Raw genomic sequence first — 23190 nt, 5'->3', positions numbered from 1 at the left:
ATGGGAGAGCAAGAACATCAGAGGAGAATAAAAAGATGAAAGAACAAGGTAAGGTTTTTAAGACTCATCTCACAATTCTACATTTTAGGAGACAAGCAAAAATGTTGGTCCTTTTGGGTCACGCCTTCTCAGTCAATTCAAATTTACCATCAACAAATAGCAAGTGGAAGATACCCTGTTTTCTAGCTGATGGAACACATTTGTCTTGCCTGATTACCCAAATTCAGGTTTGTTAGTAGACTACTAGCCAAGCTTCAGAAAGTTCATACTACAGTGTCAAGCCTAGGCATCAAGGTTTGTAGTCCATTTTAGAATGACTTTCAACATGACAGGCAGTATCATAAAACCAGGTGCACTTTTAAGCAGAAGTTCTCATACTGCTGCTCCATTTTCCAGTGATATCAGACTGAATGTCTCTGTAGAAGGGCCATCCATGACCCCTTCCAAAGGGCTCCCTCTTAAATGTTCAAACTGCACCATTTCGTCAAAGCCACAGAGTTAATGTATCTCCTGACTGCTCTTGGCCCTTACGCCTGTATTGGAAATATGCATTCCCTTATGCCGCGATGTATACCACAAAATAGGTCCTATCTACAAAATTACAGCTTTATGGATGTTCACAGTTGTTTGCATTTCTACCACTCCCACAAGCTCCTATCCTGTTCTTTTTCTACCCTAACACTGACTTCTCATCAGACAATTCGGAGAAGTATACTTTTTACGTTGAATTTCCCATTTGAATATATGGAATTTCCTTTAAAAATAAATACAAATTCCAATTCTGTCAATCGGGATTTGGAATTTGTGAACATAAATGTATTATTTGCACACCCTATTAACTTTTAGAAGCATGAACGTTTTATGAAACAGGCAAAATATGATCACACAGCGTTATTAACCCCTGCTGAGAGAACAAGCTCAAAAGCCCTTCTAAAATTTGGTCCAAGATCCACTTGATAGCAGACCTACCCCAAGATGGCTAAAGCTCACACTTTCCTCATAGTTTATGCTCGGAAGTGAGCCATAAATGTCAGAGCCCTGCACAAACACATGTGTGTGCAGGAATCGGCAGTCCAAGTATTGCAAAATTGCTTCCCATGGAAATTATTAGGCATGGGTGGTAAATTTCGTTCTGCTCGCGGAATTTGGGTAAGTGGGGAATTTAATTTTTAGGGATAGGGTTGGGTTCAGTCGCTGGGGTCTCATTGGTCCCCTTGGAAAAGGAGCAAGCTGTTTTACAATCCCTGAGAACATACCTGAGGGCTAAAAATGTGATAATGCACTGGTTAAAAGTGGTGGTTGGGTAGCTGAATTTCCCTTTGCACATTATTCTCATGGGTTGCTCCTTTTTTGCGGTCAATTGCACAGGCCATGTCTTGTTTAAATGAGAAATACCATCATACCAGGTTGTCAGGGGAGGTTCGCCTGGAGATGAGAATCTGGAAGGCATTCTTGCATGTTTTAATGAGATGTGGTGTGGCCCAGCCTACCCTGGAACACTGAGGAGATAGGTTTGTTCACGAGTGCTGCTGGCATCAAAGGATTTGGTGCTATTTTGGATCCTGCATGGTATGCTTAGTGGTGGCCTGCGGAGTGGCTGCAGTCTGACCTAAGACAACAATGGGAGAGGTAGGGAGAATCAAGGACACTCTCTCAGTCCCCGGTAAGATACAGTTAAACAAAGAAAGAGAGGTACGGTCAGTCTCAGTACTGCCACGGAATAGGAGCGAGATGGATAAGGATCACACACTCACTTCGGGTGGATAGGAAAGCCCTCACACACCGACCTAGTCAGTGTCATGCTTCATCACTGGGCCCCACCACAGAGGCCGAGTAAACCCCATGCTGCAGTTATTGTCGGTAAGCTGTCAGGAGGTTTCTCTTTGGGACGAGTGTGGACCAGGGCATCTTTTAGGCTCCGTCCTTTTTTGAAGGAGAAGAGAGGTTTTTCCCAGTTCTCTTTGCAGGATGTTATGATCTTCCAATGTTTGTTAATGATTTTCTTCATTGGATTGGACAGACTGTTAAATGCAGTTACACATGTAAGTGGTATTGAATCAAAGTTGTTGGTTTTTTCCTCCAAGAGTACTTCTCTCGGCTGGTTTCTAGCTCTTTTAAAACCTTTACTCAAGATAGATGTTGGGTAGCCTCTGTCTTTGAGTTTGTCTGTAAGTTCAGAAGACTGTTCTTTAAAACCAGACAAGGTGCTGCAATTTCGCCTTAATCTGAGAAATTGCCCATAAGGCAAGTTCTCTTTGAGTGGGCGCGGATGAAAACTGCTGAACTCAAGAAGGTTGTTTTTAGCTGTGGGCTGTTGTTTGTCTGTGTATTTCACTCCACAGGTGCTGTTATACTCCTTATTTTGGAACAGTTGTGGAATGAGCAACCTGCTCTTCCTTTTTTTCTAAAGCACTTTTTCACCCCCTTTTCACTTTCACGCCCCCAGGTTAGGGTGGACTATTAGAGTGTCCATACCGCCGGGGTATTGTCCTGACGAATGCCTTGGTAAATTGAAACCACCCTTATGGCAGAAACATGTTGACTGATTGTATTCTCTGAATTTAACCAATCCTAAACCTTGGCATCTAAATTCAGACACATAATACTTCATATTCGTGTCTTAGGGATCACATATTACATTTCTTTTTTGATACCCTTTTAGACACTTTTAATTTTATTTACCCTCACAACACATCCCTCTTCACACAACCAGCTCCGCAGTCTTTCTGGCGTTGCAGCACACCATAGAGGCACTCGGCCTCTGTGGTGGGGCCCAGTGATGAAGCATGACACTCACTAGGTCGGTGTGTGAGGGCTTTCCTATCCACCCGAAGTGAGTGTGTGATCCTTATCCATCTCGCTCCTATTCCGTGGCAGTACTGAGACTGACCGTACCTCTCTTTCTTTGTTTAACTGCAGTCTGACCTAGTCACTAACATTGATTTGCTTGAGCTTTACCCCAACCTAATTTCCCTTTCCATTTGTTCAAAGCAGCTCCGCAACCAGTCTGTGGTGTTTTGGTCTGACAACATAACAGTGGTGGATTGCTTCAAACAGCAGGCAGTGAAGCGTAAAACTATTGTTAGGCTGTAAAAGGAGATTGTTTTGCTATGTCTGAAGTTTAACGTGATGATTAACCCCTTTGGTGCTCAGGACGGCCCCCGGACGGCACGCATCCCGGTGGGCGTGTGCTAATGACAGCCGGGAGCCGTTCGAATCCCACCCACTCTCTATTTCGCCCGCACAGCATGAAAATTTGGCCAGCGCACAAGGGGTTAAAGCCAAACAAGTCCCAGGTGTACAGAACAATGCAGCTGATACTTTATATCGTTTCAAGATGCAGGCTTCTAAGGTACCAGCAGCTGAGTTCCCTAAGTCTTTCTTGGACCAACTGTGGCGGCTTGGTGCCCAAGCTTACCAGAACTCGTGGCAGCCAGTCTAGCACCCAGTACGAGCCGTGCCTATGAGAGGGCATTTCATATGTATTACAGTTTCCTGATGCACACTGGGATTGTTTTGCTCCTAAGTCTGTGATGGTATTCTTGGGATATCTGCAGGGCAAGGGACAGTCTGTTGCATGTGCCAGATACCATACTGCTGTGATATCTTTTTTTGCCAGGATGTTGGGGTGCACGGAAGGGCAAAAACAACCTGGTCCAGAATGTCTTGAGCGGTTGGCAACATCTGGAGGGGGCCAAGCCAGATTTCAGATTCTCCATTGATACAGCAAAACAAGCAGCAATCTTGGCCGCCCCTTGGGAGTATTTGCCGGTCACCCGATGAGGTCCATCTAATTAGGGCTGCATTTGCCTTACCTTCAACGGGGCCCTAAGGGTATGTGGGTTGGGAGCCAAAAAAAGGACCTGGAAGGGGGACTCGCAGTATATCCACATCTAGTAGTTTAATAGCTTCCTTGTAATTACTATCCCTGACTCCAACATGGATCAGCCTGACAGGGGTGATCACATCCTGTTGCATAGCATGCCAGGCAATGTTTGCTGTCTGCTGGGCTATCTTGAGGATTTCCAAGTACACCGGGCACAGGGTAAAGGGGTCCTCTCCTGGTGCAAGTGAATGGGAAACCTCTAACCAGGTTTCAGTTCCGTATAATACTTAATTAGGCCTTGAGGGTAGCGGAGTGTGATCCTTCTGAATGTGACTCACACTCTTTCAGGAAGGGGGCTGCCACTACCGCGGCAGCAATGGGCATTATAGGCCAGGCGGTAGAAAGGATTGGCAGATGGACCTCGGATTGTTACAAGCACTATGCAAGATTGAACATGTTGTAGAGCCTACTGTTAATCCCTCTTTTTCTCAATTTTTTTCTCCTGTAGACCCAGGTGGGAAATGTGGGGATTGGAGGCAGCCACTGTTTTATTTGACGACCACTGTTAAGGTGGAGGCGACGGAGATCACAGAAGTGCTGGTGCTGAGCCATTCTTACGTTCAGCATGCAAAGGCTTTTTATTTGGCAGGTGGCTTTGCTGACAGGGCTAGGCAGGCAGGCAGGATACTGGCTCACTTTTTGTGGACAAAGAGGGCTCCATTTGAGGAGTACATTGGACACTCTAATGCCTCTGAGGTATACACCTCCTGGGGTAATTGTGGTTCATCTTGGCGGCAATGAGCTGGTAGAGGTCGGCAAAAGGGACTTGTTTAAACTGGTGTTGTCCGAGTTCCGTTGTATGGCAAGAAAATACCCACATGCTGTGCTTGCATGGTCCAGCATCATTCCCAGGTTGTGTCGAAGGGGTGTTAAGTCTGTTAAGGCCCTCAATGAGTCGGTAAAGTGAGTAAATAATAAAAATGGCAAGTTGTTCATGTTGGCCAGGCTGTCATCCATACCTCACAGTTGCTTGAAGAGTGAGCTCTTTTTCTTACAAGACGTGGTTCACTTGTCAAAGGATCGCAATGAAACATTTCTGGAGAATTCACTTAGTTGGTTGAGTCATCGCCTACAGTGGTGAAGGGAGGGGGGCTAAATAATAGGCGAAATATGCTGGCCTGTGGCAGGTGAGGTCATGATTGGTGGGAAAATTTTGGGTCCGTATTGGCAATTCTTTTTCTTTTAGACAGAATTAACAGTGCTGTCATGGGATCATCCCAGGGGTCCTGGCAGCAAGTTTAAGTGAGGTTACAGGGGCGCGAGGTTGGGAGTGGTCGCTGGGCGTCGGTCCTTACCGGTCAATCACCAGCACAGGCACAATGGGCGCAAGGCTGGCACTGACCATTGAGGGGGAGGATGAAGGGTGTAGGGGGTGCCTGAGGAAGGTATTCCAGTGGGCAGACAGAGCTCCTCCACAGGCATATACTGGTAGGGGAGGTGATGTAGGTGGGTGAGTTCCTCCCATAAGGTCCGATGTTTGGCTGGGCAACTGAGGTTCACACCAAGAGACACTGGGACCATGCATGAACTCTCTCGAAGAAAATCTTGCGGATGCCCAGGAACAATGTTTTTAGATATGGTTGGGAAATGTATTAGGGTCTCTGTTAAGGTTAGCATAATAATCCTTGTAAATAAAACTGTAAATGTGATGGGTTATTGTGCATTAATATTGTAAAATATGTTTTAATCTCAGTGTGCAAAATAAATACAACCAGTGGTTTATAACCCCTAACCCAAAAGGAAGTTTGGTGTGTGCACCAGTGGTTGTGTTTTACCAGTAATTATGTCAGACGGTAACTGTAATTTGAGGGGGGAAATGAGGGGGGAAATTGTCCTGGAGGCCTCTGTGATACCTGGCCATAGGAATAGTGTGTTTTCTGCCAGTGGAATGGCTTTGCAGCACTAATTAGTGATATATTTTAGCATCTATTTGCACATAAATCTAATAATTTTTATATAATATAATTCTGTGCACTTGAGTAGCAACAAAGTTTTGCACTTGAAAGCAAACGACGATGGGCAGTATGATGCGAGCAAGCGTGTAAATGTAAAATATAAATGTCAAGGTATTTGTAGAGCGCACTGTCACCAAGCGGTTTCCTGGCGCTATTACTCATACCGCTGTGGAACCCTTCCTGGCTTTCCCTGTGAAGTGTCCACTCCTGGGCACCCCCAGGGTGAAGCCAGGCATCCTATCGCTGTTGGGGCCGGTGTGGAGGTTAAGCAAGCTGTTGCCCAGAGTTGCAGCGTGGGGCCCATGATTTGAATAGGCACCGAGGCGAGAATTGTCAGGTCTGAGAAAATTGAGCCCAAGACCCGCCGAGGAAGGAATTGAACCCTGGTCCCAGGCCAGAACTCGGCATCAGGGTCTGCCGCTCTAACCATTGAGCCACACTCCTCCACTGTGTGCGTGCATATGCACAAATGTGTACTGTCAGTGTGAATTAATCTGTATGAGTGTGATTTTCTGCACTACTGCATGAGTCTGTTTACAAGTGTATGTGCTTCTGTGTGCAAAAGGAGTGTATGTACTGATCAGCTGTTTACAACAGTTGTTTAAACTTCCAGTTCATTTCTCAAGAGACACGCCAACTCATTTTCTAGGTTAGAGATGATACTCAAGATATCATTTTTATTTATGCGTTTTTATATAGCGCAGACTTTACCCGAAGGTGTCAGGGCGCTTCACAATAGGAACATAACTGATACATGAGAACATTACAAGTGAGCAAAATACAAAAGCAAACGTTACATTAAATGTCCTTGTCATGGAAAAAATCCACTTTCCAGTTCAAAGCTGGCTATAATTTTATCTTTTTAATGCAAGAGGAGATAGTTAACCATTTTTAAGATTTGTATTTAGTAAACCCCTCCATAAGTGGGAGGACACATAGATGATATGATGGTAACGCTAATCAGTGTGTGGTTCATGTGATTTCCTGTTTTCTCTGCTTACGAAATGAGTTGTGTATATAAATGGAAACTTTCATGGCCTTTGTGTAATAGACATGTTTCTAATAATAGCAGACAGGTAAAAGCTGGGGGCGCTGACCTTAAAGGGTAATTTCCTTACTGGCAAGGGGGAGGGAGGCGAAACCTGTTGGGTCATTGCACTTAGCTACAACATTGTTCATTGTGCAAACGTGCTAAAAGTGCACTGAGAAAGAAGTATTTGGACTTTACATGTGTAACTGATTCATGACATTGGGACCCAGAATAACTAATTATTAGCTTAGGAGTTTGCAAATGAAAAGTGACGCAAACGGGCAGAGCCAATCAACGTTCGCACTGAAAAATGACTCCTAATGCAACCTCATCCCATATTGCCAAACCTCCACTAATTTATGCAAAGGTGGCCTAATCAGACATGTAAATTGCATTTAAAGCCAGATTAACTAACATCTTGCAAAGTAGTGTGGAATGACTTTTGTGGAATGCTAGTGCCAAATTAAAATAAGGCAAAAACTATGGAGAAAGAGAACATTGAACGATTTTCCAATGTGAAGTATGTGTAATTTCTGCAAAAGAACACATATTGCACAATTTACACTTGGGCGACTTTATGTAGAGATTAGTTTTTGTGGGTGTGCCGCGAGTACAATTCTCATGCAAAAGGTGTTTCTCCCCTATGTGCCTTTGTGCAATGCAGGTTTAGCAATACACACACATGGCTTATTAGCTCTGGAATAGTTCATGAAATCATTGGTGTACGATACTAAGTAAATATGGCAGTGCATTGTTTTACTGGTTTGTGCAACACAGTGCTGCAGATTTTCATGTGCAACTCTGGGTGAATCTTGATCTGTATCTACATGTGCGGCGGAATGTTTACCAGCCAGCACACTGGCACTTGTGCAAGTCAAGACCTCAGATTGGAAGTATTGCGTGATACAGTAAGTTGTCCTTCATTGTAAATGCACATTTCTCAGAAAACCTGTCAAAGTAATGACATGAAATTAAATATGCCATTGTACAAAAAGTGGAAATGTTGCTGCAAATTCGGTGCAACATCTGTTCAGCTTTAATGTGTTGCAGTCACACACAATGGTTGTCTGTATTAGTGCCATCTTAAGAATTGTTGGGGCCCTGGCCCAAACAGATTTTAAGCCCCTTTTTCAGAACAACTTAAAATGTCACTGCCTATTTTCTGCTAATTCTAGCCTGCATTAATATCAAAGTTGAAGTGTGTGCATGTGTTTGTAAATATACATATATATATATATATATATGATTAAGGTCAGTGTTGTGGCTGAAACACATTGTGTTTGGAAGTAAAGGTATGAAATCCACGCAAGTCTGAGTGAGTGGCGTTCCTTCCATGTGATGGATGTTTTTCTTGGAAATGATTGCCAGTGAGATTTTTTGGGCTTGACACTCCCCCTCCCACGGGCATCGGGTATATCGTAAGCTGCTGGAGATATATATATATATATATATATATATATATATATATATATATATATATATATATATATATGACCCACCGCTGGCAGCGGGTCCTGAGCCGGCACCACACTGGTGCAGGCAAGAAACAGAAGGAAGACGACCGGACGCCTTGCAGGGTGGGGTCCGATCGCTCCACGATGACATCTAGAAAGCGGGGCCGGCAATTGCCAGAATACGCATCTACCCACTTGGAGAAATACTTGGTTTTATTAGAGAAGACATGAAGAGCGCGCCACTGGGGAAAACCTCAACACACTACAATATCCAGAAGGCCGTGTGTACGGTCACGCCCACTGAGGCAGGATGTTATAATTGAGCTGTGTGTGAGTAACTGTGTTTTCTGCCTCACACTAACCACGCACCACTGAAGAAGGGACATCGTAATTCCTGAAACGCGCCTGGTGTTAAGACTTTTATTGATGTGGCTATGCTGTTTCATTGCCTGCTTGCAAGATGCCATTAAATGCGTGAGCAAATACATTCTTCCTGTGGCGTCTTCGCTTTGGGTTAACCTGCAATGATGGATATATATATATATTGACAAATCTTCGCAGAATTTTCAAAACTGGTGGGGTGCTCCGGTCCTCTCCTCTCCTGTAAGTCTCGGGATAATTCGTGAAGGGTGGGCTGAGAAAAAAGGGGGTCCGAAAACGTGTTTTTCCCATGCAATTTTCCATAGGAATCGCTCATTGCGGCTACAGCCCGAACTGCTGAACGGAATTACACAAAATTTGGCAAAGATGTAGTCCTCAGTTCAGACTCATGCCTTTTGCTTAAATGGTGTAAATCCGTTCATAATTCCTGAGAAAATTACAATTAAAAATACATATATATCTATGGCCTCAGAGTATCTGTGCACCCTGCCATGCACGAGCTGTATTCTAATTGGCTGTCAACGCAAGAAACATAAATAAAAAATGCACAAAATGCAAAAAGAGGGCAAGGTAGAAACACCCTGACTGCCTTTGCTTGTTCAGGGCGTACCACATAGACCCCAGGGCCCCAATTTTTTTTTTAAATTGGCAAAATCCACGCAGGATGCGTGGATCCTGCGGATAAAAAAAAATGATGCTCGCTTCAAGGATAATTAGCCCCCAGGGGGGCCAAATCCAGGGGACTTGATGAGAAAAAGTGTGGGGGGCCCAATCCCCCCCACACTGCCTGGGGAACCGCCACCTTCTGGGGCTTTATGATAATATAGGTGGGGGCTCACGGCCCCCCGCAGCCCCAGGGACCACCACCCCCGGGGCATCTTTAAATTGGGGGAAGGGGCTCTCAGGCCCCCCCAGCCCCGGGGACCCCCACCCCGAGGTTTCTAAAAATTTGGTGTGGGGGGCTCTCAGCCCCCCCCCCCAGCCCCGGGGACTGCCACCCCCGGGGCTTCCTAAAATCCGATGGGGGCTCTCAGGCCCCCCCAGCCCCGGGGACTGACACCCCCGGGGCTTCTGGAAATTAGTTGGGGGGCTCTCAGGCCCCCCCCAGCCCCGGGTACAGTCACCCCCGGGCCTTTAAAAAATGAATGGCGGGGGGCTCACGGCCCCCCGTGGCCCAGGGGACCGCCACCCCTCGGGCCTTTATTTTTTATTTACCCTGTTTGGGGGGCTCAAGCCCCCCCACAAGCCCGAGGACCGCCACCTCCCCGGGGCACTAACTTTTCAAATTGGAGGGCCGGGACAGATCCCCCCAGCCCCGGGGACCACCACCCCCTGGGGCTTTGTAAAATGTGGGAGGTGGGCTGCGCGGCCCCCCTCCTGGAGCCTTGTTGAGGCCCTGGGGACCGACACCCCCCAGGGCCGGCTCCTCCAGTATCCTGGGGTGCCCACCCCGGCACACTGCCGTTTGCCATGACAGGGCAGGAGCCTGCTCTCTCTTCCAAATAGCAAAGCAGATTACTTTTCCACAGGGGGAGCAGCATGTCAGCTACTCCCCATGTGGAAAACCAATGTTATCTCCCGTAGGACGCGGTGAGCCGTCTGGGACCGTGTGGGAATTGGGGACCCCCCCCACGGCCCCCATTGGAAAGGGCCAGCCCCGGGGAATGGGGTCCCCGGGGCTATTAGTGGCCCGGGAGGGGGGCAAGGCAGCCCCCTTCCAAAATAATTTTAATTTTTTTAAAAGGGTCCCTGGGGCAAATTATGGCCACAAAGGGGGGCCACACGGTCCCCTTCCTGATTTGTACAGTTAAAATAAAATGGGGGCAGGCCCCCGTACAAAAAGATAATGATAAAAAAAAATGAAAGCAGGCTCAGGGGGATGGGGCTCCCGGGGCCATAAGAGGCCACAGGAGGTGGGCAAGAAAGCCCCCTCCAAAATAATATTAATTTTTAAAAAAGGGCCATGCCCCAGGGAATGGGGTCCCCGGGGCAAGTTATGGCCTCGGAAGGAGGGCCATGCATGCCCCTTCCTGATTTGTACAGTTAAAAAAAAAAATTGGGGGCAGGCCCTAGGGGATTGGGTTCACAGGGCCAATAAATTAGAAAAAGAAGGGGGGATATACAGCCCCCCTTCTTAAAATATATATATTTTTTTTACCGGGATCGCGCCGGAGGCCACGCCCCCTACTTGCACCACTCTGCAAACGTGCCCCCTGGCTCGTTTGCAGATGGGGAACAAATTCCCCTTGAATACTGGGGGTCCCTGGGGGCCAACTAGCCCACCAGGAACCTCCAGTGTGCGCCAGGGGGCTGCGATGCAGAGAGGTGTTCCGAGGCCACGCCCCTTTTTACACCTCTCTGCAATGCAGCTCCGTGGTGCTTACTGGAGTACTTGGTGGGCTAATTGGCCCCCCGGGGACTCCAGGATTCAAGATGACTTAATCCCCCAACTTAAAACATGCCACAGGGCGCGTTTGCACAGTGGTAAAGGTAGGGGGCGGGCCTGAGGTGATATGTGTGCAAACACGCACTGTGGCGCGTTTTAAGTTGGGGAATTAATTCCTCTTCAATCCTGAGGTCCCCAAAGGGGCCAACTAGCCCACCAGGTAACTCCAGTAAGCGCCACGGAGCTGCGTTGCAGAGTGTTGTAAAAAGATGTGTGGCCTCTGAACACCTCTCTGCAACGCAGCTCCCTGGTCGTTTTAAACAATTTAACTGTAGAATGCAGGAAAGTATTACAATCTTTAAAAGATGACACCTCTATTGTTATTAAAAACAGTGACAAGGGAAGTAATGTGGTTGGGACTCATACACCAGGAAGCTATGAGAGAATTGGGGGATGTGAACTGTTATGAAGTGATAACCATAAATGAGTAGTTAACGAGTGTAGACTCATATCAAGTACAACTTAAAAGATGGTTTGATTAAATGATTGTGGGGCAGGACAAAGAATCCCATTGTTTTATCTTTTACTCAAGGTACATAAGGCCTTACAGAATCTCCCAGGGAGGCCTATAGTTTCCTTCAACGGTAGCTTCTTGGAGAATACTGCTATCTATTTAAACTCGTTTTTATTTTCATTTGTGAAAACATTACCGTCATATTGCAAGGATAGTGGTGATTTCCTGACCAAGATCAATAACCTTGTCTGGTCAGACTCATACATTATGATTAAACTAGCTGTAACTGCCATATATACATCCATTGGACATGATTTTGGGCTACAAGCCTGTGAATATTTTCTTAAGAAGAAGCAGGCCTGCTTCTTGGAACACAATCAGGTGCTACTTAAAATGATTAGCATCTGTCTGAAAGAAAACATCTTTATACATGATGGGACTCTGTATAGACAGAAGATAGGAAGTGCAATGGGGAGCTGCTTCGCCCCCAGGTAGAAGAAGCAGGTAGCCTGGGCTGATGTGAATTCCAAATATGTCCAGAATACCCTGATCTGGACCCGTTACATTGACAACTTATTTTTGTTATGGAATGGGCCCAGATCCAAAGCGGAGGAATATGTAAGGATTTTCAAAGACAATACCTTCAATCTCCACTTTACATCACACATGAGCTCTACTGAGATCTCTTTTTTGGATATTTTATATTACAAGTAGAGGATGGGAGTATTAACACCACTGTCCATCGCAAACTAACAGCAGGAAATAGCACTTTACACTTTAAAAGTCAGCACCCCAAGAATTTGAAAGAAAGTATTCCACACAGTGAAACCTTGAGACTGAAAAGGTTCTACAGTCAGAAATAATAGGTTCCAAAAGAGGGGCTATGATTCAAGAACTTTGAATATTGCGATATCTAAATCTAGCAACATAACTAGGAACAAGTTACTTTCTCCTAACACTAGGAGGGGAAAAGGTAATTCTGTAACTAGATTCATCACGTCCTTTAACTCTATGTCTCCCAAGATCTCCCAGATAATGAGAAAGCACTGCAAACTGGTGAAAAATTACACAATGATAGGGAGAGATCTGACACCAGTTCTTCCAGTAAGCTATAGGAAAGGGAGGACGCTGGGAGACAGTCTAACACTCAGCTACTTTGTCAGGAAACGTAAATTGGATACTTGGCTCTCTGTCACGAGGGTTTTTTTTCAAATGTAATCAATGTAAAGCGTGCAAGTTCACTAAAAATGTATTGACGTTTCAGACCTCTGATGACCAAAAAAGAAGAGTTAATGGTTTCTATAATTGCAACACAGATTATTGTGTATATGTACTATCATGCCCCTGCCCCCTTATATATGTGGGCAATAATATATTTTCCCTGAACAAACTTATTTTGAAGCATCAAAGGGCTATAAGAAACCATGACTTTACCTACTCAAAGGCCAGGCACTTTCACGACCACCATGAGAGTGATCCTGGACTATTGAATTACTTTGCAGTAGACAGAGATGCCCCGAATATAAGAGGCGGGGATAGGGTGAACAATCTTACACTCTTCGAGTCCAGGTATTTCCTGGACTTAAGTCCTAAATGACCGGCAGGCTTAAACAGGGACGAAGAGTTTGCAGTCCAGTTGAGGAGATTCCATTGATGCCCCCAATACATGCTGGCGTAGAGTAGTCCCTGCCTGGGTCACAAAGTAGATGGGTTAGGAACTACACTTGCCCCCACATGTAATTCATTTGCTGCTGACACCTCTCTTAACAGGATTTATGCATATACCGATGAAATGAACAGTTTGATGAATGAATTTATTAACATTATGTAATTATATATTTGTAAGTGTTGGTATTCTAGAAATAACCCTCCCCCTATTTTTTATATGGATTTCAATATATTTCAGACATGATGATCTTTGGAGATATATGAATTAATTGGTGGTAGTGGTTTTATTCTCAGGATATTTATAGAATTGAGATATATACATGTGTTTTATCTTCCTAAAGCTGTAAAAAACTGCGTCCATTTCATCTTGTATGTACATCTTACTTTGTCATTTTAAGATAATAACTAGCTGTGATTCAATAGGGCACTGGCCCAAGAGACTATTTGTTTAATTCATTGTATAGACCCCCTCCTGGGGTCTATACAGGATATAGACCCCAGGTCTATATCCTTTACACTGGAAAGTAAGGTATACAGAAGTGTGTTATACTTATGTTTTGTATTACATTCATAAGGAGTGAAATATATGTATATATATATATGTGATCAAGGCAGGGATCTGCCGAAACGCGTCGTGGCTGATGCGGTTGCACTTTAAAAATTAAATAAAAAAAGAAGCACTTATTCGGGTCTACCTCGTCTTTGCTTGTGTGGCTGTTGGTTTCGTGGAGACCGAGACGAGCTCTTGCAGCATATATATATATATCTATATATATATATATATATATATATATATATATATATATATATATATATATATATATATATATATATATATATATATATATATATATAAATATAAATATATATATATATATTTATATATATATATAAAAAGGAGAATATATATAAAAAAGAGAACTAAATGAAAAACTATATTAAAAAAAGGAAGAAAGATTTCAGCAACGTTGATGTCTTCTATGTCTATGACACCATGTACCTTTTAAAAAAGAAATAGCCGGATGGCCAGTGTATCTTTGATAAAGGCTGGAACCAGCCGAAATGCGCCTGGGAGCTGACACGCTGCTAAATTAAATAAAGAAGTATTTCTTACCCCCGTCTGGAGTGCCCACTGTGTTCTTGTGCTGCGCGAGGTTGGAGTTTATTTATATATCCACAGGTCGAAGGTCGCGCTATACAGAGCCTCTTTGTTACGGTGTTACGCGGGCGGGGTAGCAAACCCCTATAAATCCCAAAATCGTCTCAAATCCATTTGAGAACAGAACACACCACGGCTCATATGCAATTTTAAGCATGCTTTAATTGTTCAACAACATTCAATGTTGTTGCACAATTAAAGTCTGCTCTTGAAATTGCATATGAGCTGCGGTGTGTTTTGTTCTTGAATGGACTTGACACGATGGTTGAGGGGTATATATATATATATATATATATATATATATATATATATATATATATATATATATATATATACACAAATGAGTAACACTCACAGGACAACTGTTAAATGTATTGTAAGCAAATGCATTTTGGCACACAGCCTTCTTCAATGCTTATCGTTGTGGCACATAGCACATGTTTAAATTACATCCAACTTGATTTTATTGGAGCACCGCAGAAACATAGCCAGCAACAAAGGACTTTCAAAGATCTTGGTCTAAATACCAGTTTCCCTGGCTGCCATGTCAGATTGTGTTTTTGACCATTCATGCACACTTCGTTTTTCACTTATGTTACTTCGTTCATAAAGTCTCTCATTGACAATTGTCTAGGAGAGACGTTAAGACAATTGTATACGAGAGACATGTGCAAAATAAATGTTGTTATTCTAAAAAGTTCAGAAACGTCATCAAAAGTTAATTTAAGCGTGGAAAATCTGCACAAATAGTGTATGCTGCGCAGAATAAGAGCAGACTGAATGTTTATTTAAGAAGAGTCCTGTAAAACATATTTTTTTGCAGGAAAGCGTGTGCTTGAGGTGTATTTGAGTAAAACATAACATCACAAACCTCGTGTCATGAAACAATTGCCCAGTTCTGCAAGCATTATAAAATGTGACAAACTGCTGGCATAAAACATTAATATCCTGAGGGTTTTTAACCCCTTCCATGCTGGTGACGAACCCCAGCCGTCACGCTCTGCGGCGCTCGTGTGCTGATGACGGCTGGGGTTCGTCATGGCCCGCCCCTGTTCTTTTGTTTACCGCACAGCGGCGGAAACAGCCCAGCATGGAAGGGGTTAATTGGTTTGTTTGCATTATTGGCCTTTAATTGTGTTTACCTGCAATGGCAGGACTATCAACAATGTCAGTGCAAGTCAATTTTCACACTAAGAGGTCTATTCCGATGTCGGTCAGTAGTCGTAACTGATCGACCTGCTGTGGTCGGTTGTGGCCCTGCTAGTACGATACGACCGAACCCTGTTTGGTCGCATTCGTATGGTTCACAATGCAAGCATGCATTGAGACTAGGCGTGGGCGGAAAATCCGTTCCGCTCGCGGATTTTGCGGATTTTCGGGGAAATCCGCAATCCGCGAGATTTGCGAATTTCCCGCAAAATCCGCAAATCCGCGAGCAGCGGATTTTGCTCGCACTGTTCGCGTGAGTTCGCGCCCCGCGAATAAGTGCAAAATTGCAGAAATACGATCTTGGCAAAACTGAAAGTAACTACTTACCAGGTTCAAAAGTTCAGGCACATCATTAGTAGCCATTTCCTGTAGTGCTTCCTGAGGGGCCCCTCCAGAGTTCAGTTGCCAGTTGAAACTATTATGTGACCCTGCTCTGAACCTCAGAATAGTTACACATATGCCACAAAGGTCCTGAATTACAGCTAAGGGAGACAAGCAGGAGCCAGGCTGGAAGTTAAAATCCATTAATCAGCCCCTAATTCATTATTGTCAGTTGGGGCAGGGCAGGTGTTGTAACTAATTTTGCAACAATGAAAGCACTTAGCAAGTGCAAAAGATCACTAATCAGGGCGCACTAAGGAAGCAGGTGCCAGCTAAAAAAATATTCTGTGACACATTAATCAGCCCCAAATTAATTCAGGTCACTTGAGGCAGGGAAGGTGTGCTTTGCTTTGCCGTAAATAATGTACACTGGACAACCAGAGGGTGTAGTGATGAAACAGAGGGTGGCATGGGTGGGCCAGAGGGTGGCATGAGTAGTCAGAGAGTGGCAGTGGTGACAGAGAGTGGCAGTGATGAAGAAGAGTGTCCCAAACAGGCTGGACACGTAGAAACAACAAGTTCGCAAAACTTGCGACCCGACAGGTAAGTTCGCAAATTGCGAAATTGTAAAAACCCTCGCGAACTGGCAGAAACACGGGCGAACACAAAAAAAAAAAAATCCGCAAATTCGCGGGAATTCGCGGATTTTGCGGATTGCGAATCCGCAAATCCGCAAAATTCGCGGATTGCCAATCCGCAAAATCCGCTCATGCTTAATTGAGACCAGAAAGCATGCTTGCATTGTGAAATGCAGGGGTGCAGTTCATCCCTGCACCCTGTGGCCGGCACCCCAAGGTGCCTGCCACCGGGTGCAGAGATCAACGGAGGGGCCATTCGGCAGCCTCACTCCCATGGGGGCCCTGCTGGGGGCCGCCAGAGACAGTTTCCGACCGCCTTTTTTTTGCCGAACACACCGGCACGAAAAGGCAGTGTAAAACTGCCATCGTACTCCCTCAGTCGTAAAGAGGTGACCTGGGGAGTACTTGAGGATTTCCGGATGGCAGTCGGGCTCTCCGAGCCCGTCGTAGGCCATCCGGAAATCTGAGTTGGATTCCTTTCCGACCGAGCCCATCGGAATGCCTCGTCGGAAAGGAATCCATCCGACATGTACCGATTCGGTCGGAAGGGCTCCAAACATGGTTCGAAGCCCTTCCGACCCGAATCGGAATCGGCCCTAAGTGGAATGATAGTTCGCCGAAGGTCTTTGGGCAATCTTTACTGATTGTGTTTTGCCAAACACCTTTGCTGGAGCTGAAGTACGCTTGTACATGATCTTACATTGTTGAACCACTTATTATCATAGAGTCTTTACCATATTTACTTTTCCTCTGAAAAAGAAAAGAGGCCTGAGAAAACCATCCATTCTACGGTGTAATTAAGGACTTGTAATTTAATAATAAAACTGCGGGCAACCAGCTTGTTTACTTTCTGCAGACTGCATTGTCATGTCTGAAACAGGCTTGTCCTCGGGCAATGCACTCTACAGATTCCCAAGAATAAATGAACAGCCCAGGGGACTATTTCTAATTTTAGATTACACTACCTGATTCTCCTCTCACAGAGTAAGCACGCCCATGTTGGCAAACAGGTATAAGTTGCATTTTAAAAAAACAGCAGATACCAGTTTTTCTTGTACATTCAGATTTCAAAAGTATAGTACAGACAGACACTGTTAGCCTTTTCTTCTTCAAACAAAAAAAGCTCCCAATGAAGAAAAGCGCATATAAATAAGTTTCAATAAATGGATAAGAAAATCGTAACCAATCTAGCAGTTTGTTGACATTGAGAATGTCTGCATAACCAAAGATACACTGTTTACATCGGCACACGTGTTTTGTAAAATTAAGTTAGGCTCCTTTGATTTAAGCCCACAGCACTACAAACTACCAGTGTGGTGAACACTTTGCCCATGTATAATTTACAATGTGCATTGAAAACATGCAGTAAACATGGATAATTTCTCTATAGATTGTGTTAGTATTTTGGAGTGTTCTAAGCCATGTTGGTGTCAGCCTTTCCTGAATAAAAAAACGTTCCTATCTTGAAGCAGATATTAGGAACTTCTTATGGTCACTGCAGTTTTTGCCTGGGGAGATGGTTCTCATTCTACAGAGTATAACATGCATGATGTGCTATATCAATGAAAGACATTCAAGTATATCCCATAAGTAGGAATACTTCTTACAAGGGAAATTATGGTATTTTCGAAGAGATGGTGGAATCTTAAAAGCCAGTCGTGCAAAGACACTATATTCAATAACAGGCACATTTTCGGTGGGGGGTGTTTTGTAGGTTTACAGTATTCAAGTACACAACACAAAGTTGCAGCATGACCAAACCAATAAGAATGGGCTCTGTGCCATCTAGTCAAAAGTGGGCTCATGAAGGTAGAAACTTGCATCTGTAAACAGAATGACAAACCTTACTCAGCTTCTTTCTTTCTCTGGCGTTGTACTTCCTACCACCCTCAAAGTAAAGAAAGTCAACCCTCCACTGCACACCATTCTTTCTAATTCTGAATGTGTTTGTTAACTCTGTGGCAAGTTCACTACAAGAGAAATTCCAAGCACACTGCGGTTTCTGTTCCTCAAAACCATGACCCCCACATACTGAATTCTCAACCCACATCACATTAGGCTGTTCTAGACCTATGTCTTTGTCTTACCAGGTGTTAAAATGTACTTATTTTAATTCATACCTTACACAAAAATGCACTGAGTCAATAAACCACATGTTTGTCAATCGATAACATGCAGGTACATAAATGAAAGGGCATGCATAGAAAGCTGTATACTACACATGTATACAACTCAGTGACCACATGCAAGGATTGCAATGAATTCTGCTCTGGCCATAAGTTGCACAAAGTTGTTTCTGAGCAGAAGCCACTTCTACCATATGTCAGAGCTGAGAAGAGCTGGAAATATCACCAGGGTGCTCTAGATGTAATCATCAAGGAGGAGACTGGCTCCATATGTGCTTCTCTTGCCCTAAACTAACTGACTATTGGACTAGGGTCTCTCAGTCGATTAGCAGGCAACTTAAACGGAACATAGATCCCAATCCTACAGTTATCGTATTCGGGATCCTGAATCAAACTTTAATGGCGCGACAAAAACTATTTGTTTTGATGCTTCCCTAATTCCTCGATCTTTAATTTTACAAAATTGGAAATCATCGGATTCACGACATTTGCTCAATGGGTAGTCAAAATGAGAAACACAAAAGAAAGGGCAAAACGATATTCCCCTTAGAGGAGGAGCTATCCAGAAATGTATACAAATATAGGGGGCAGACTAGAATTGAATATTTTATAGACACTACAATAAAAGCATAAGGGGAAGAAATGGGCACAGATAGCTGACAATAACTATAACTTTGCACTATACATGTTGACAGGCTGAAGATTTTATTTGTACACTACTTTTTTCACATTCGAATCATGAATTGTTGTTATGGGTCTGCGATTGTTGGCTGGATAAATAAAGCTTTAAAAAAAATAGCTCAGCTCACCCCTCTACCCCCCTTGGAGACACAAAGGGCAGTTCTACCAATGCAAAAACCCTTTGTTTTCTTTTTTTTTGGTAGTCCTGGGGAGGTCCTGTGAGTGGGATGTCACTCAATGCTGTGTCTCTAGGCAGCATCCACTCATAAGATGGGGCATGGCATGTAGTTTTAATAAATGCCAAAACCGGGCCTCTCATGATCAATATTTACTGTGTTTTGCCCAGCAACACACCGCCTATGATTTAACCGAGTAGGATCCTACCCTACTGAGTTCTGTACCGCCCTCTGCAAAAAGATGGCAGGCGAAAGTGGCAAGTTGACCTACTGGGCTACACATACACACAAAGAATATGAATACTTTACATTACACTACGATGATGTACATTTGTGGCTGTTTTGCTGTGCACATATGTTATATCACTGGCGACGTCGCATGGGGTTTCGTGACAAGTGGTCATACTTAATATAGGAGAGCGCAATTTTCATTCCATTCCACATTTTCAAAAGAATTAAAAAATCATGAAAGTGGTTGTTCTAAAAAAAACATTTATGTTTTTATCCCCGCCGCCCTCCAGGCCATTGTCAAGCAAGGCAGCATCTTGGGGCTATCCATGAGCAAACTAAACACAACAATAAACTAGGCTGCATTAACATTTATCGAACTTTACTATCCTAGTAACGTATTGATTAACGATTGAGGACTTTTATAATTTACACTATTCAGACCTTTTTATCCCTAGGTCCTGGTCTCAATCTTGTTGTGTTACACTCCTGGCATGAGCATGAGGGAGGCTAAGGCCATAGAGAAAATGGCTTTTAGAGTTGTACTAAATCATTAATAGCTCAAATGCTTGAGAAGAGAAATGGGGAACAGCCTGGATATCTTTGTATTATTAATCCAGGTTTTGTAATGGAGTAAGCACCTGTAGCTCAGAGTGATCTGGTAGGAGATTAAGTAACATTGACTACAAATTTAGCAAATTTTGAACGAATGCTTCCCCAGCTTATCTTTGCAGGATTCTGCAAAAATATTGTTGCCAATGAAAGGTTATCAATAATGCATATATTAGCTAAAATCCCTCACTGTCCCACAATAATTTGTGATTATTATGCCTTGTTCAAGGAGGAATGACACAGTGAGGAGCATACAAGAGGTACTCAGATTGAGTAATTGATCAACAGAATTTAAGTTTAAAAAACCCAGTAGCCCCAATAATCATCCGTCCAATTCTAAAGGAGAAGCAGTTGTGTGTCTAAATATTGGGGTCAATAATAGTTCTCCATACATATATCCCCTCCAAATTATTGCCTACAACCATTTTGTCAAGGTAAGCATCAAAAGGGAAGCATAGAATTACTATTCTAAATCCACAACTAATTACTGTAATGATGTGTTGATAGTTGATATTGTGGCATCTCTGTATGTGCTCATCGAATTCAATGATTGGATATTATGATAGAACTTCGGGAGGAAAACTAGGAGTGAGCCAACGGCACCAAGAATTTGTCTTCAGGCTCCTGCTTGCTGCAGAAACGAAACCACAGGTGTGAGGTGAGACTGTTTAAAGATTTATTTTATCTAGTGGCCATGTTTTTTTTACCCCAAAGAGGATCTGATGAGGAACTACAACGTTGTTTCCTCCATGAGAATTATAATCTGTTCTAGGGCTATTTTGGGGGGCAGGGCTGAAAGTACATCAACTGGTAATTGTTTTTATAATGTCGTTGTTTAATTATTTAGAATCTTTTACATGGATACACTAGAGGTTCGGGTAGAAGGGTGTGTCAGTTATGCAGCCATCTGAAGAAAGTCTGTGACATTTTATCCTAGAAGGGAAGTTTGAATACCAATGTTTTTACTGTCAACAGTCTCTGTACAGCATTCTAGGCCATTTATTTTTGGATTGGAGTTGTAGTTATATCTGAGATTGATGGATCACGTGTTAGAGGTTATGGGACAAATATTGTAGAGTGCTGATCCATTCTTGGGAATTAAATTTATTAGCTGACTTTTAGGTAAAAAGATATTTGAGTTCGGGATTTAAAGTGAAGCGCTGCCTTCATTGGGGGTGTGGGATTGAGTGTGGTACATCAGAGCATTAGCAATGTCTATGATTTCACACAATTCATTTTAATATCTCCTTGTACAAGGTGGGCATTCCAAATGTTGGATACAAGTCTATAATTGCAGGTGAAGCAAACTAGAAATGAAATGGGACAAACATTTAAATGACTTCAGCCAAATAAAGAGATATAGTTAAAAAAAATAGCTAAAACACAGCGCTGGAGAAAAGTCAGAAAATGGGATTTACCTTTTACTGTCATTGCTGGCACATGATCACAGTCAGTCTTTTTCATATTATGTTTTGTATCCAGCTAAGATGTGTGTCTATCAGCTCTGAAAAAGATTTGCAAAAATTTTTTAAAGAAAAAATGTAACTTTTGACCGCATTTTCTATGGCCAAATGTTACTATCAATGTAAGATTTCTTGCATTATATATGCATCGGCATTTCTACCTAATTGTTAACTAAGTACGACTTCAACCTTTGGCCTTTGGCATGCATGTTCAGCCTTGTATTTTATTGACTGTTAATAATGATAATAGCTTAATAGTTAAGATTTAATGATATGAAATGAGAAGCAAGTCTGAGGCACATGTTCACCTATGTTTTGTCAGAGAAGAAATTCCATGAATTTGTAACTACTTACAATACATTGTGCTGACAAGAATAGTGGTTTACCTTTTTTCTTTCCATTAAAAACTGACTAACATATTCAACCAAAATATCATGATGCAAGCAGGGTTGGACTGAGACAGGAAATAACCTGGGCAACAAAATAAAACTTACCCCCATTAACGAATCAGATAGCTACAGAAGTGGCTCTCATTTGTAAAAGTGCTTTGCAAGATATGGGAGACAGCATGAACGTGTTAGCTGCTAGCACGGGGAACATCACTTACAACGCATTTTTTACAACGCACTACCATTACATCGCAACCATTACAACGCATACCATTACAACGCATTGCACTGGGGGGCGCTCTAGGATAGGGAATATATTTAATTTACTATCCAACACCTTCCCTGCTATCCACGGGGACTGGAGTTGGAATAGTAAATTAAATAATTCACTATCCAGCGCCTAAAAGCATTATGCGTTGTAATAGACTGCGTGGTAAAAACCGCGTTGTAAAGGCATGCGATGTAAAAGCATGCGTTGTAGTGACACCAATCCGCTAGCACAGATTGTGATAATATGATGGAACTCCACAGTAAAAAGCAGCCCACCAGACCATACAAGAGGCCCACAAACTGCCACAAAACCAGCCCGACCACTGGTCTGTTGGATCTCTATAAGGCAGTCCAATCCTGGATGCCAGTAAAAACAGGATGATGGCCCGAGCCGTGCACAAGATGACCTATGTGATGAAAATCAGCATTTGACATTAGGACAATGGATACCAGTGTGTGGAGGCAAGCCACTGTGGTAAACCTGCATGTGTTATGTGAATTAATTATGATGCACTAATGTATGACACCATGGAATTTAATGTAAGTGGTTGTTTAGTGTTCTGTAGTTATGATTGTTGTTGACACGAGTGTGAAGGTACCAGCTCCTGGAGGGGGTATACACTGTAAACATCTATGGTAATAAA

At 43.3% G+C, this 23190-nt stretch overlaps 1 protein-coding gene across 3 annotated transcripts in view; it reads right to left on the bottom strand.

Annotated features, from left to right (window-relative positions):
• Positions 1-23190, bottom strand: part of NFATC2 (nuclear factor of activated T cells 2) — a 348132-nt gene that overhangs the window by 7544 nt on the left and 317398 nt on the right. The window contains exon 10 of one of the 3 annotated variants that reach the window (XM_086932453.1): positions 21843-21928. The exons of the other annotated variants lie outside the window; for them this stretch is intronic. Coding sequence (XP_086788579.1) covers positions 21885-21928 — 44 coding nt within the window. The 3' untranslated portion in view covers positions 21843-21884. The remainder of the gene's footprint in view (positions 1-21842; positions 21929-23190) is intronic. 3 annotated transcript variants of the gene reach the window in all.

The sequence above is a fragment of the Lissotriton vulgaris genome, chromosome 7 (genome assembly GCF_964263255.1).
Source record: "Lissotriton vulgaris chromosome 7, aLisVul1.2, whole genome shotgun sequence".
Lineage (NCBI taxonomy): Eukaryota > Metazoa > Chordata > Amphibia > Caudata > Salamandridae > Lissotriton > Lissotriton vulgaris.
This window is presented reverse-complemented; position numbering and strand designations above follow the sequence as displayed.